Source organism: Oryctolagus cuniculus, chromosome 15, assembly GCF_964237555.1.
Source record: "Oryctolagus cuniculus chromosome 15, mOryCun1.1, whole genome shotgun sequence".
Taxonomy (NCBI): Eukaryota; Metazoa; Chordata; class Mammalia; order Lagomorpha; family Leporidae; genus Oryctolagus; species Oryctolagus cuniculus.
In genome coordinates, this window is record NC_091446.1 from 15,019,556 (window position 1) to 15,035,267 (window position 15,712).

Below are 15,712 nucleotides of genomic sequence, written 5' to 3' on the forward strand. Positions count from 1 at the left end.
TTCTAAATTATGGTTTGATACTTTCTCTTGCTTTAATTTTAGAAAATTTAACATTCTTACTAAAGGTACTTTGCTACAATGATATTCATGTGTAAACTATAAAACTAATTGGCCAATTAGTTTAAAATCATTACCTGGTAGAGCCTGGCATTCCTGTTGCCGTTGATCCCATTGGCAGTTTAAGTTCAGTGAGCAGCTTTTACAGCTGGTAAGTTTGTTACAAATCTGCTCATTTCTCACATGACATTTGGTGTAGTTTTTGACAGACTAGAAAATTAAAAGATAAACTGTATTATTTTTCAACACTTTATAAGCAATAATTCTTCAACTTCAGAATATTTTTAAAATCCCTAGTTTTTTTTGTTTTTTTGTTTTTTTGTTTTTTGTTTTTTTTTTTGACAGGCAGAGTGGACAGTGAGAGAGAGAGAGACAGAGAGAAAGGTATTCCTTTGCCGTTGGTTCACCCTCCAATGGCCGCCGCGGCTGGCGCGCCGCGGCCGGCACACCGCGCTGATCCGATGGCAGGAGCCAGGTACTTATCCTTGTCTCCCATGGGGTGCAGGGCCCAAGCACTTGGGCCATCCTCCACTGCACTCCCGGGCCACAGCAGAGAGCTGGCCTGGAAGAGGGGCAACCGGGAAAGAATCCGGTGCCCTGACCGGGACTAGAACCCTGTGTGCCAGCGCCGCAAGGCGGAGGATTAGCCTAGTGAGCTGTGGTGCCGGCCTAAAATCCCTAGTTTTAAAACAGATTCTAATTCCAAATACAATTCTACTGAATCAAAATATACCTTATTTCATCAGTTTGTTAAATTAAATCAATTTGGTCTAAAGCCTCTACACATAGTGAACTACAATAGACTTACAATGGAATCAAGCCACAACTGAAGTATTTGAAAGATAGCAGATTCTTAGCCGTTACAGCAGCCAAACTGCCAGTTGATCACACCATGCATAAATAAGGCAAAACATAAACTGTAGCCAATCAAGCTATTTGTCACTTATGTTTCCTCTGTATAAACAGAAAATATTTATAAAATTCTGTGCCTGACCACAAATTTTCTGTTAACTTCTACTGGTGCAGGGTGCTGCCTGATTCATGAATCATTCTTTGCTCAAGTAAACACTGCTAAACTTAAATTGTCTACAGTTTTTTTAACAAGCTTATTTTTCTCAGAATTAGAATGAGTGTTTACTGAAAAACATGTACAAATTACACAATCTGAAACAGAAATCACCAAACAAAAACCTTTCTAGTAAATCTGAAAACAGTCTTGGGATTCAATAAAGTCAATGTGCAAAGGCATTTTTCCTTAGTGACAAAATGAAAATATTCTAGTCACAGTGTCACTACATTGAAAATTTATGGGAATAAAGGAGAAATGAGTATCTAGTAAAAGCTAAAGAGATGCTTTATAAAAAATCTAGTACACTATTAAATGATAAATTACTGTCATGCAGTTCAAACTAACTTTACTTCCACAGACACTAAATAATTTTGGCTAATTCTCTTACATACTTTTGTCACATTTCCTTCACTAAGGCTACAAAGACCTTGAAAATGCTACATCTTTTCTATCTTACTACATAATGTATAATCATATTGCAAATAATTCTGGCACTGGCTGAAAGACTAAAGGTTAAAGGTCAAGAGAGAAAAAAGCCCTGAAGGAATTTTGGTAGTAGTGGTAGTTCCTTACATATACCCAGGTTCACATCATGATATTATTAATATCTATGACAAAATTTACCTCGTGAAAATAAAATACTAAAGCTTTTGACCTAGCTCTTCATGTGACTATCGATGGAAAAAAAATTTTAAAAAGTAACGCTGTACTCTGAGCCCCATTCCAATTTTTTGTTATGTGTATAAATTCTTCTCATGTAAAGGAGCTATTCCATTCTAAAAGCCTAAAAGTTACAATTAAGTTATAATTACCTCACATATAAAAACTACTAAGGCAATTTTTATACTCTTAAATACTTGAAATGTCACCCACCAAATATTCATTTATAAAGTACTATACTATTCTTCATGAAATACTTCAGCATTAATTTCTCTAAATCAAATTATACTTACTAATAATTAACAGATATAAAGCACCCAGAAATGCTTACCATTATTCCTCAAAAAAGAAGAAAATACAGTTTCATATGCAATATACATTGTGACTATTATTCAACCACCACATATTCTTTGGAAATATATAAACTTCCTAATTGTTATTTTCTGTGATTTATATCTTTCTGTTTACATACAGAATATAAATCTTGGCATTATTCCATATGCTCACTAAAGTATAGTTCCAAATATCTGTCAGTTAACTGAAAAGAAATTTACTAGGGCTATTGGATAAATAAAGCAACATATAAAGCTGACAAGAGAATGGCTAAACATTGAAATATTAGAATAGTTTAATGTCAGCCTTCAGGATATCAATGGTAACATTAGAGTCCATCCAAATAATTCTACTGCTTTTCATTCAGTACAATAGAGCCATTTATTGGTATTGAGCAAGTCTAATAGATGAAATGACACTTCAGTCATACAAAGGGCCAAGTTAATCAATGATGGAATGCAGATGACTGATTCTGAAACACGGCTGGCATGTTGGGCTAATGCATCAGATGTATATTAGTAAACAGACTATCAAGAGTATCTATTAATCTATTCATTTTAATTCTTATATATTGAAGTGTAAATTTTAAATAAAAATCCTTGAGAAGCAGGTTATTTGACCTATTAGAACATAAAATATGCAACTTAAAGTAAATACAACTAAAAATGAAATAAGATATCAATACACATAATTTAAACTAAAATCACAAAGAATTTTCTACATTCATTAGCATTTGGTTTAGCTTAATCACCAGACATTCTGATAAACTGTTTAAAAGACACAGTACATCAAATTCTAAATTACAAGTAAGTACCATCTGCTCACTTATACTATTGTACTCAAAGCTTTCCTTGTTAACATATCATCAAAAACAAAACACAAAGCAAAAAGGATACTCTTTGTAATGAATACTTGATACAATTTACATAATGCAATTTATAAGATGTGTATTTTCATCTATATATGTGAATTTTCATATGTGTAAGTGTCTGCTATGGACAGAATGTGCCCACAACATTTCTATGTTGAAATCTAATCCCTAAAGACAATTCCTAAACACAACAAAAGCTAAAATAAAATCTCTTCCTAAATTTTAACTAAAATAATGTTCCCCATTTTTGTCCTGTATGGTTCATCTTATGTATTCAAATAACCAGGACACAAGGGTACCCAGCCATTTGGTGAAATAATATTTCTAAGTATGTGAGAATATTTCTCTTTGAGATCAGCAAATAAACAGACAGAGTAAAGTAGAATGCTCTGGCCAGTGTGGGTGACTATCATCCTATCCCTTGAGGGCCTAAATAAAACAAAAGGTCCAAGGAAGGAAAAAAATATTCTTTTTTCCTGACTGCTGAGCTGAGGGGCATTGGGTTTTTGCCCTCGCCACCAGTGCTCCTGACTCAGGTCTCCAGACTCAGACTGGAATCTACTGGTTTTCCTGGGTCATCAAAGTGCAGACATGGAATTTCACAGTTCCAAAACTGTGTAAGCCAATTCCTTTAATAAATCTCAGGATGGATAGATGGATACACAAACAATAGATAGATAGATAGATAGATAGATAGATAGATAGATAGATAGATCTACTGATTCTGTTTCTCTGGAGAACCCTGACTCATACAGATTTGGGGATCAGAAATGGTTCTAGAAAAACAGAATTTCTGGGGCTAACCTGATTAGATTCAATTATGTTAATGACTAGCAGAAAGAAAGCATTGACAGTTCACAATGAGAAGGAAGTGCCTGTAAAAATCTTCTGCAAGGCATTCCAAGAGGAACACCTACTGAGACTTACCTGAGGAGTAGAAGATGAGTAATCGATTTTATCTATCAAGTTAATTTGACTTGAGTGATGTGTACAAAGGTCCTATTTGTCTTAACCATCTATAACAACCTTGAATAATCCTTTGCTTTGTTTTTTGTTTTGAAAGGCATGTGGTGGGAGGACAGAGAGAGAGAGAGAGAATCTTCCATCCACTCATTCACTCCTCAAATGCCTGCAACAGACAGGGCTGGGTGGGCCAGGCTGAAGCTAGCAGCCAAGAGCTACAGCCGGATCTATCACGTGTATGGTGGGGACCCAAGTACTGTAGCCACCATCTGCAGTCTCACAGAAAGCCCCTTAGAAGAAAGCTGGTTTGTAAACAGAGGCAAGACTGGAGCCTAGGCATTGCACCACAACACTTGTCCTCTCTGTTTTTTTCTATACATTCCTCATCCTTTCCCAGAAATGCCTTCATTAAAATTAATCAGTTGCCACCTTTTCAGCAACTTCTTTTCAGACCCTTGCTGTCTCTAAAGCAATTTTTAGCCAATCGTATTACCTAAAGTACACCTTTTTCAGCCAAGACAATGTGTTTACAGTGTAAGACATAAATTCTGACAATACTTTGATCACTTTGGAACACCTTCCACTATTCATTGAAATTCATTGGACTTGTGTCTCCAGGGGTTAGGTCACTCAAATTCTGCCCTAAATAAATCTTTTTGCAGATCCTGTTTATTTCCATCAAGAACAGCATTAGCTATTTCTAAGCTGTTAACCTAGAAAACCTAAGGAATATGTGGGGAAATGGATAATAAGAATGGGGGATAATGGTGGAAATAACATAAAGTTGGGTAAAGCCAAATTTATTTAAATTGTCTCACAAAGCAGAAATTCTGCCAGTAGTGTTTTAGCTTGGAGGGTTCGAAAGGACTCCAGGTTGGCGCCGTGGCTCACTTGACTAAGCATCCACCTGCAGCTTCGGCACCCCGGGTTCTAGTCCCGGTTGGGCGCTGGATTCTGTCCTGGTTGCTCCTCTTCCAGTCCAGCTCTCTGTTGTGGCCCAGGAAGGCAGTGGGGGATGGCCCAAGTGCTTGCGCCCTGTACCCGCATGGGAGACCAGGAGGAAGCACCTGGCTCCTGGCTTCGGATTGGCGCAGTACACCGGCCACAGGGCGCCGGCCGTAGTGGCCATTTGGGGGGTGAACCAACAGAAAAAGGAAGACCTTTCTCTCTGTCTCTCTCTCTCTGTCTAGCTCTTCCTGTCCAACAACAACAACAACAAAAAAAAAAAAAAAAAAAAAAAAAAAGGACTCCACGAGTTTGGCTGGCTGAAATGTAGATCAAAAGGTGGCCTACACTGAGTAAATGAAAATGCCAGACCCACACCAGTTGAATAAAAAGTATGGTTTTAAAGGTTAGTAATGTTAGGGATATTGGACTATTAGAGTGGGTTTGTCATTTAACAACTCCTTATCCACAATGAGAGTGTCCAAAAGACATACTTTTTACTACTACTATGAGAAATAAACTGGGGGGGGGGGGGGCTAAAAATTCTTGAAAAGTCCTATGATTGCTCTCTGCAGGCCAAGACTTATGGTGGGAAATAGAGCCACTGAATTGGAAAACTTAAATGAGAAGAACTGGAACCCAAGGAGGCAAGGGCCAAGTGACAGCACATAATGCCATAGGAAAGGTGGATGTGGTTGCAACGATGGACAGGAGAGGCAAAGCAGTATTCAGAATAGCCTGACTTGCTTAGACCTATGACACTGGGTAGCACATCACAGTGTTGGTAAAAGTGAAACACAAAGAAGCCTACTAAATGCTTAATTGATCTGTATAAGGAGAAAACTTCTAGGTTAAGTGAAGAAAAGCCTGACTTGAATCATAAAAAGAGTCATAGCGTCTCAAGTAATTCCAAGAATTGAGCCATTTTTCAGACACAAAACTTCTAAATGAAGGGGAGATTAGGTCCTCTTGAGGAAGGAGATCAGTATACTACAAAATAATTTACACTTTTCCTCTATCATAACCCATCCTCAAAGGAATCTATGGTCCTTTTCAGGTTAACTATACATGGGGAAAAATAAAATTTATCAATACTGAATACTGGCTCTGAAGTGACACTAATTCCAGGAGACTCAAAACTTCACTGCGGTCCACCAGTCAGGCTTACGGCAGTCAAGTATGGAGCTTTAGCTTTCACAATAGGCCATCTGGGCCCCAAACACATCCTGTGGTCAATTCCCCAGTACAGAATGAATAGGCGGAACTTAAGTACTTATCAGCTGAAGAACCCTCACACCAGTTCCTTAACCTGTAGAAAGAGGGCTATTGTGAGGGGAAAAGCCAAGTGGAAGCCACCAGAACTGCCTCTATCGAGGAAAACAGTAAACCAAAATCAATATCGCATTCCAGGAGGGAATGCAAAGATCAATCTCAGATCAAAGACTTGAAGGATGCAAAAGTATTGATTTCCAACACATCCCCATTCAACTCACCTGTTTGGCCTGTAGAGCAAGCAGATGGGTCTTAGAGAATAATACTGTATTATCACAAGCTTCACCAGGTGGTGATTCCAACTGGAGCTCCTCTGCCAGACTGGTTTCATTGTTTGAAAAAAATAATATACCCCTGATAGCTGGTAAAGCAGCTATTGATCTAGCAAATGCTTGACATCTGTCAGTACAGACCACCAAAAGCAGTCTCCTTTCAGCTGGAAATGCCAGCAATACATCTTCACTGTTCTACTTTAAGGATTTATCAACTCTCTTGCCCTACGTCATACTTTAGTTCATAAGGATCTTGATTCCCTCCCCTTCTGGAAGATATCACAGTGTGCCATCACACTGATGATAATAATACCCATTGGACCTAGGGGCAAACAGTAGTAACAACTCTAGATTTAATGGCAAGACATTTGGGTGTCAATGGGTAAAAAAAAAAAAAAATCTGACTGAAATTCAAGGGCCCTAATTGTGGTGAAATTTCTAACGATCTACTGATGAGGATGCCAAAATGTCCTTTCTAAGATAAGGATAAGATGTTGCCGCTGCTCCCTCCCACATAAACAAAAAAGAGGCACAACACTTACGTTCCATTGCCTTGTTACTTTTTTTTTACAAAGTATTTTTCATTGCTACTTTGCCCATCTACTGAGTGACGCTGGAGCCCAGAATAAAAGAAGCCCCCATAAAAAGTCCAGAATGTTGTGTACTCTGCTCTGCCACTTGAGGCATGTGAACCAGCGGATTCAATGGTGCCTCCAGTATTAGTGGCAGATAGGGATGAAGTCTGGAACCCTTTACAGGCCTGTACAGGCAAACTACAGTGCAGGATCTTGGGATTTTCTAGCAAAGCCCTATCATCCCCTGTAAATAGCTATTCTTTTTGAGAAACAGCATGTATCTTGCTAGTGGACCTTAGTAGATACTGAATTATGAGTGCCACGCGGCACCAAACTACTATGATTTACGACCTCCCCATCATGCACTGGATGAAGTTATCTGACCCAGCAAGTCCTAGAGCTGAGCATGTGCAGCAGCACTCCATCGTCAACTGGAAATGCTATCTATGCAATTAGGTTCCAGCAGGTCCTGCAGGTACAAGTAAGTTACATGAAAAAGTAGCCAAATGTCTACAGTTCTCACTCCTGCCATACAGCATTTCACCCTCCCAGTTTCATGGAGAATTCTTTATGATCACTTTACAAAGGAAAAGATGACTCTATGGACATAGGCTTGGCCTATTAGTTCAGACACCATTTGAGAAGCTCATGTCCCTTATTAGAGTGACTGGGTTCAAGTCCTGGTTCTGCTCCTGATTCTGGCTTCCTGCTAATACACACCTTGGGAAGCAGCAGGTAATAGCTCAAATACTTGGGTCACCACCACACGTGTGGAGATACAGACTAAATTCCTGGCTCCTAGCTTCAGCCTGGCCCAGGCCCAGCCACCAAAGTTAATTTGGGGAATGAACTAGTGGATGGGAGATTCTCATTCATTCATTCATTCTCTCTCTCTCTCTCTCTCTCTCTCTCTCTCTCTCCCCCCCCCTTCTCTTTCTCTCCGCCCCTCCCCCCTTCCTCTCCCCACCTCTCTTTCAAATAAATTAAATAAGTACATAAAAGTTTTTTAAACAGAAAAAAAGCCTGATTTATAGTCTGTTCTGTACCATATGCAGGCCTCACCACAAATGGGTAGCTAATAACACTATTAGGTTATCCTTAGGACAGTGGTGAGAGAAATCCTCCAGTGGGCAGAAGTTTGATTAGTATACCTGGTTGTTCACTTTTCTTGGAAGGAGAAATGATCACATGTGCAATTAGATACAAATTCATGGGCAGAGTCCAAAGGTTTGGCTGGACAGGCAGGGACTTGTATGAACCATGACTGGAAAATTGGTGATTAGGAAATAGGGGGAAGAACTATGTGGAGAAACCTCTCTGAATTGGCAAAAAAAAAAAAAAGTGAAGATATTTGTGTCCTATGCTCACCAAAAGAAGGCATCAGCGATAGAGGAATTTTAATAATCAAGTATGCCCAATTCTGTAGATACCCGTCAACTTCTCTCCCCAATCTACCATGGGCTCATGGTCAAAGCAGCCATGGTGCCAGGAATGGAGTTATACATAGGCTCAGCAAGACTGACTTGCACTCACTAAAGTTAACCTGACTATGGCCAATGCTGAGTAACCATTCTGCTAGCAGAAGAAATCAGGACCAAACTCCCAATACAGCACGATTCTCCTGGATTATCTGACACCTACCTGATAGCAGGTTGATTACACTGGACAGCTTCCATCATGGAAGAGTAGCATTTTGTTCTTATGGCAGACACACTTACTCTAGCTCCAGATTCTCTTTCCCTAGATGCAGCACTTCTACTATCAGCAGACCTACAAAATGCCTTATCCACCATCTGACCAAAAAACACACTTCAACCAAATGAAGGCTGGCAGTAGATCATGCCCACAGTTTACTGTTCCTATCATGTTCCCCACAATCCTAAAGCAGGCAGGTTGACAAAACAGTGGAATGATCTTGTGAAGATTCAGTTACAGTATCAGTTCTGGCAAAGTTTTCTAGAAGGTTATCTATGGTTCGAATCCATATCCAATAGAGATGATCCTCAACTTACAATAAAGTTATATCCCCCAAAAAAAGTCTTGAGTTCAAAACATCATTAAGTCAAAAATGTGCTTAATGTACCAAAAATGCTGAACATCATAGTTTAGCATCAGAGTACACTTCAGAGTATTAGTTGTTCACCCTCATAATCATGTGTTGGGCTGGGACCTGTGATTCACTGCTACTCCCTAGCAACTCAAAAGAGTATCCTATCTCAGCACTAGGCCAGGGAAAGATCAAAATCAAATACGTAAAGTACATTTTCTACTGAATGCATATTACTTTGGAATTGTTTTAAAGTGAAAAAATTGCAAGTCAAACCATCCTAAGTCTGGGACCAACTGTATATGATATCATTCTATCATAGCCAGGATTGATAGATTTAGAAATCAAGGAGCAGAAATAGGAGTGGCATCAGTTGCTAAAAACTCTAGTGATCCACTAGAAAACTTTGTCTTCCTGTTACTGTGACATGCTCTGCTGGCCTAGATTCTTAGCTCTAGAAGGAAGAATGCTTCTCTACCAGAAAACACAACAATGATTCTCCTGAACTGGATATTAAGACTTCCACTTCGGCTGGTGCTGTGGCATAGCGGGTAAAGTCGCCACCTGCAGTGCTGGCATCCCATATGGGCACCAGTTCAAGTCCCAGCTGCTCCACTTCCAATCCAGCTCTCTGCTATGGCCTGGGAAAGCAGTAGAAGATAGCCCAAGTCCTTGGGCGCCTGCACCCCTGTGGGAGACCCGGAAGAGTCCTGGATCCTGGCTTCAGATCAGCGCAGCTTCATTGCGGCCATTTGGGGAATGAACCAGCAGATAGAAGATTTCTCTCTCTCTCCCTCCCTTCCTCCTCCCTCCCTCCCTCCCTCTCCTTCTCTTTTTGTGTAACTCTGACTTCCAAATAAATAAATAAATACATCTTTTAAAAATAAAAAAAAAAGACTGCCACTTGGCCATTTGAGCTACTCATGCCTCTAAATCAACAAGCAAAGAAGGGAGTTATTGTGATATCTGGAGTGACTAATCCCGACTCTCAAGGGAAAAGCGGACTGCTACTGTGTAACAGACATAAAAAACAGACATGTTTGAAATACAGGAGATCACTTTGGGCATCTCTTGCTATTATCATGCCCAGTGATTAACATAAACAGAAACTACAACAGCCCAATCCAGCCAGGACTACTACTGCCCCCAGATCTGTCAGAATAAAGGTACAAACCACCCCAGTAGATAAAGAACCACAAGCAACTAAAGTGCTCACTGAAGGCAGAGGGAACACAGTAAAGACCAGCTACAGGGGCTAGCATTGTGTTGCAGCAGGTAAGCCATGGCCTGCAACACCAGCAACCCATATGAGTACAAGTTGAACTACCAGCTGCTCCACTTCTGATCCACCTGCCTGCTAAGGTGACTGGAAAGGCAGAGGAAATTGGCCCAAGTATGTTAGCCCCTGACACTCAAGTGGGAGACCTGGATGGAAGTCAGGCTCTTAGTTTTGGCCTGGCCCAGCCTTGGCTATTGCATGAGCATCTGTGGAGTAAACCAGCAGATGGAAGACCCCTCTCTCTCTGTGTCTGTGTCTCCCTCTCTCTCGGGAACTATGCCTTTCAAATAAATAAATCATAAAAAGACTGGTTTGAATCATATGGCCAGTTACATGTGTGGGTCATACATCTTTGTTTACTACCCTTTTTCTTTCTTATAACTTTATCATGTATCATAAGATGAACAGATTTTATATCAGGTTTAAAGTATTATTATCTTCACATCATAGTACTTAAGTTATAAGATATTAAGGACAGGAGTAAGCAACCCATCTCAAGGACTTTTCCTTCTTTGGTGGAGAAGGGGTTAGTGTGTTCTCAGTGGCACACAGGATAGCTGTGTCACATTAGGTGGAATTATAATCCTGTTATTATTTTTACTTGGTGATTAAGTATGGTTTACAGAGATGGGTATAGGCGATAAGTTGGCAAGAGGTGGGCTTGTGATGACCAATTTTATGTGTTGATTCGATTAGGACATCAGGTACCCAGATATGTAGCTAGGCATTATTTCTGGATGTGTTTTTAAGGATAAGATTAGCTATGAATCAATAGACTGACTAAAGCAGAATGCCCTCTCCAATATGGGTAGGCACATCTAACCCTTTAAGGGTTTAAAAGATTAAAAAGATAAGGAAAGGAAGAATTTTCTCTCTACCTAACTGCTGACCTGAAACACTGACCTCTTCCATCAATGTTGCTGGCTCTCAGGCCTCCACACTTGGACTAGGATTTAGAACACCAGCTTTCCTGGATGTTTAATTCACAGATGGAAGATCACAAGACTTCTCAGCCACCGTAATCATGTGAGGCAATTCCTGTGATAAGTCTCTTTACACACACACGCATATATACACATATGCACACATTCATGCACACATATCTCCTGTTGATTCTGTTTCACTAATACGTCCCTATTCTCCTGCCTTATATTATTTAATTTCTATTTCTACTAGATGAATATTGATGCAAGTCTAAAATATAGTTTAGATTTTCAAAGTATACTCATGTCATAGGAATAAAATAAATAAGACAAAATTTAAGTACACTTTATTATTAAAACAACTAATTAAATTATTATTAAAACAACTAATTCTATTGATATAGAAACTATATGCCTGCAGAATATGTACGAAAGCAAAATTGTTAATATAATGAATTAACAAAAAAATTTTCTTACATTTTAGGTTTTGAATATCATTTTAGAATAGAATCATAAAATTTAAGTATTTTGAAAAAATTATTTGTAACTAGAGATAATTTTAGGTGATAAAAACTTTTTACTTAGTTTCAAATTGCCTTGTCATAACCTCTGCCTACTATTCTAAAAAACAAGTAGATACTTTTGTTAATTACTAGATATTTGGAAGAAAATATTTATACAATACTTAGTTAAAAGTCTGTGTGTTTACTATATAGTTTCATTTAAGATATATTTCAATAACAGAATCTTTAATCCTATAAATTACTATTTTTAAAAACTTGCTTCAATTCGTTCTTCTAAAGAACATAGGATGTTTTGATGCTATCCATTTAGAAGCTTGAATTTCCTGCTCTTAATTCATTTTCATCTATCTTAAATATTAACTGTATGATTTTTAACAGTCTTCCTTCAACTGAAGTAGAGCTGCAGCACTACTGACATTTTGAGTCAGATAATTACTTGCTCTGGAAAGGCTGTTCTAGCATTGTAGGATGTAAAGCAGCATCCCCGGCTTATACCTCCTAGAGGCCAGTGGCCACCTCGAAGTTACGAGAATTAAAAATGTTTCCATACATTCCAAAGGATCCTTGCTAGACAAAATTGCCTCCAGTCTAAAGGCAAACAAAAAGGAAATTACCAGCATCAACACGTCAGGTTAAATTTAAACACAAAGTATGTAAACAAAACACTAGGATTAACGCATGTCTGACAGGAATCCCATGGAAATAATTTTAATACCTATCTATAGAATCCTATTTACACTGGTATGCAAAACCACATTTAGGTTATAGTCTTTTTTTTAAAATCACTTTTGAAAAGCTTTTCCCAGGCTCAATGAAAAGAAATTGCTAGATCCAAAATAGAATTAGGTGCCAAGAAGTAAATGATTCTCCACATATTTTCTAAAAGTATTAATGTATATAATGCTTTTTGTGCAATACTATTAAATAGTAAGATAATATTTGTAAAGCAGCAGTGTTAACTTTATCAACATTCACCAATAAATACTGACCATACTGCAGTTGCTGTTTGTTGAAATGCACTTTTTGTCATCACACCACTGGCACCCATTTGTATTGGCTGTACAGCTGGCACAATCTGCATATCTGTAACATCTGTCATCAGAAGCAGCTGTAACGCACATGGGAAACAGAACACATCAAGACAAAAAAGAAAAGGGCACACTTCTTAATCAACACATATGTAGCATCTATTTAGGGGCCACTAAGACAGTGTTTAACTAAAGGAATGACCTTTAATATCAAAATAAGTTCTCCAGCCTGAACTCAACCTTGTAGTTTAATTCTATCTACAAGACTTAGATGCCTTCTACCCTAATCTTACATATTCCGTTCACTAGGATCCTATAGCATTTTAAATTTGCATATTTTGCAAGGGAAAAAAACTTACAGGTATATCATCTAACAAAGTGCATTATTACATAAACAAAAGAAATCATAACAAATACTATCGCTTATCACTTGTATAATAGACACATATGAGCTAATATAAACCAACAAAATTTGCAAATACATTTGCGAATTCTATCACCAAAAATGAGTAAAAGTGCTTACCCATTTAAAGAAAACTGAAAATTTTTGATACAAACAATAACACTAATAATTTTTCTTAAGTCTAATTTACTTATTCAGTATTTTATAAACCAATTATCATATGTTTTCCCTGATCTGTGGTAACTAACAGAGTATAAAAATGTAACATATATATGAGCAAAAATGACATTTTGAGATTTGATTTTTGTTTACAGCCCTTGTCTCCACTGTTGAGGAACAATGTTTTTTTTCCTCTTGCTATTTGCTGAATTCTTTACTTAGTGGAGGGTTAAGCTTATGATTGTAAAAATAAACTGAAAGTATGTCATTGTAAAAATTAAGAGAAATGAAAGGAAGGCAGAGGGAGTGTAGGAACATGGGTGGGAGGGATATTAAGGAGGGAAGTATCACTATGCTCCTAAATCTGTATATATGAAATACAGGAAATGTGCTCACCTTATATAAATAAAAAATATAAATTAGAACAATGGTGATCAAATTCTAAAAAAAGTTTGAATTTTATGGTATAGCTTGGCAATAATTCAGGAAGAAAAATACCAAATGCAGAATAAATTACTTCATTTTTTTTGAAGCATATAGAATTTCTTAGGAATAATATATTTGAAAGTATTTTTAACTTATACTACAAAATAATCCATATATTTATATATATATCCATGCTGCATATAAAATGGTGTTATGCAACGCATAGAAATTTCAAAAACAAAACATCTAATAGAGATTAAATTATTAATCATTAAATTCAAACATTAGAATTCTTAATAGGAGAGTTATGAACTGTTCATTTCTAAAAGCTACCAAGGTAATTCTAACAAGCAGAATGCATTAATACTTCCAGCCAAATAAACAAACTTTTGCCAAAAAAAGGGAAAAAGAAAAACGAATTACCTATTTTAGGAGGGCATTTTGCTCTAAGAATATTATTAGCATTTCCAGATTCCCAAGATTCACAATGATTTTTATTCCAAACACATTTTATTCCTGGACCAGCATTTTTACAAAGTTCTTCATCTCTGAAAGCCTTGCAATTTGGAGGCTTGTAAACAAGGATATCGCTAAGGAGTACACTAGAAAATCCCCCAAATACATACATGGACCTATTAAAAACAGAACACAATCGTGAAGAAACAATATTAAAAGTCTTTCTAATGAATTAACTTTAAAAACTAAACAGAGATTTAAGTATATACTTAACATCATTTTTAAATACTTCTGTCAGCATTGTTCTTCAAAGTTCTATTTCTAACATACAATATGATATGATAACACCAGATGAATGACTATGCCAAAATTTCTAGAAATATTTGGCATGTATAAAGGAAAATTTAAGTCTCCAAAACATTTGTTAATTGTTAATGCAATAAAAAAGATACAAGGATTACATACATTACTTTGATCATGAAGAAAACCAAAGTTTAAATAAGGTAGGAAGTCATTTTTAAAGAAATAGATTACAGCTATGAATGGACACGATATACTTTAGAATATCTGGAATTATAAATTTTGAATACAGATTAAGAATTTAGAAGTTAAACAAAAGGTTCTTCTCATATTATTTTTTCTTTTTCAAAATTTCTAATTGGAAAGAGAAGCCTAGACAATACCTACAATACTAACCAATGTCAAAACAGCTTAACATGGCCTCAATAACAGCATAATTTTTTCTACTCATTTGTTAATACAATAAAGGGAAATATCTGAAAATGCTTTATGAATATGTTTTATTATTTAACAAGCAAAAAAATCAACTAACATAATTTTCAATGGAAGGCTACTTTTTATATTTCACACTGAATTTCATTTACTTTTGAAATTGATTTATTTTGAAAGCCAATTGATCAGTTACACATTTTCACTATAGTTAACACATCATTTTGTGGGAACACTGAAGAATTTTTACATAATCAGGATGAGGTAGTAATAATATAAATTTATAAATCATTCTGCAATACAAATTTTAAGCTAATGAATGAACTCACATATTTGTTTTCTTTGCCTGAGTCCAAATTAACAAATTTTTGCTATAGAAACAGAAATATTATATCAACTTAAAGAAGGATGGTAACTTAATGATCACTGGGTTCAATATACCAGTGAAAATAAAAACATTAAAGTCCAGAGAGCTAAAGAGACTTGTCAAAAATTATATTTACTTAATGACAGAACTAAAATAATAATCTAATTCTTCTCACTTTCTTTGTTCTCCTTGAGAGAAACATGACATTAGACTATCTATGGTTATCCTTCAGTCTTTTTAAAGGAAGAATCATCCCTTATCTGATCTCTAAAATGTACAGAATTCAATAGGATCTGAAATTTTACTTTAGCACCTTTCCTTTGACTACTCTCTTACTCCTTAAATATATTTAAA

The 15,712-nt window shown here is 36.8% G+C and overlaps 1 protein-coding gene across 12 annotated transcripts in view; it reads right to left on the minus strand.

Moving 5' to 3' along the window:
* ATRNL1 (attractin like 1) overlaps positions 1-15,712 on the minus strand; it is an 814,147-nt gene that overhangs the window by 611,839 nt on the left and 186,596 nt on the right. For 11 of the 12 annotated variants that reach the window (XR_011382205.1, XR_011382206.1, XR_011382207.1 and 8 more), the window contains exons 12-14: positions 14,230-14,438; positions 12,780-12,898; positions 135-267 (exon numbers count right to left, since the gene is read on the minus strand). Coding sequence is in view for 8 of the 12 variants with exons in the window: in XM_070057169.1 (XP_069913270.1) it covers positions 135-267; positions 12,780-12,898; positions 14,230-14,438 (461 nt within the window). In the remaining 4 variants the exon portion in view is untranslated. Of the gene's footprint in view, positions 1-134; positions 268-12,779; positions 12,899-14,229; positions 14,439-15,712 lie in introns of those variants that run through there. The other variant, XR_011382208.1, reaches the window with a different exon arrangement.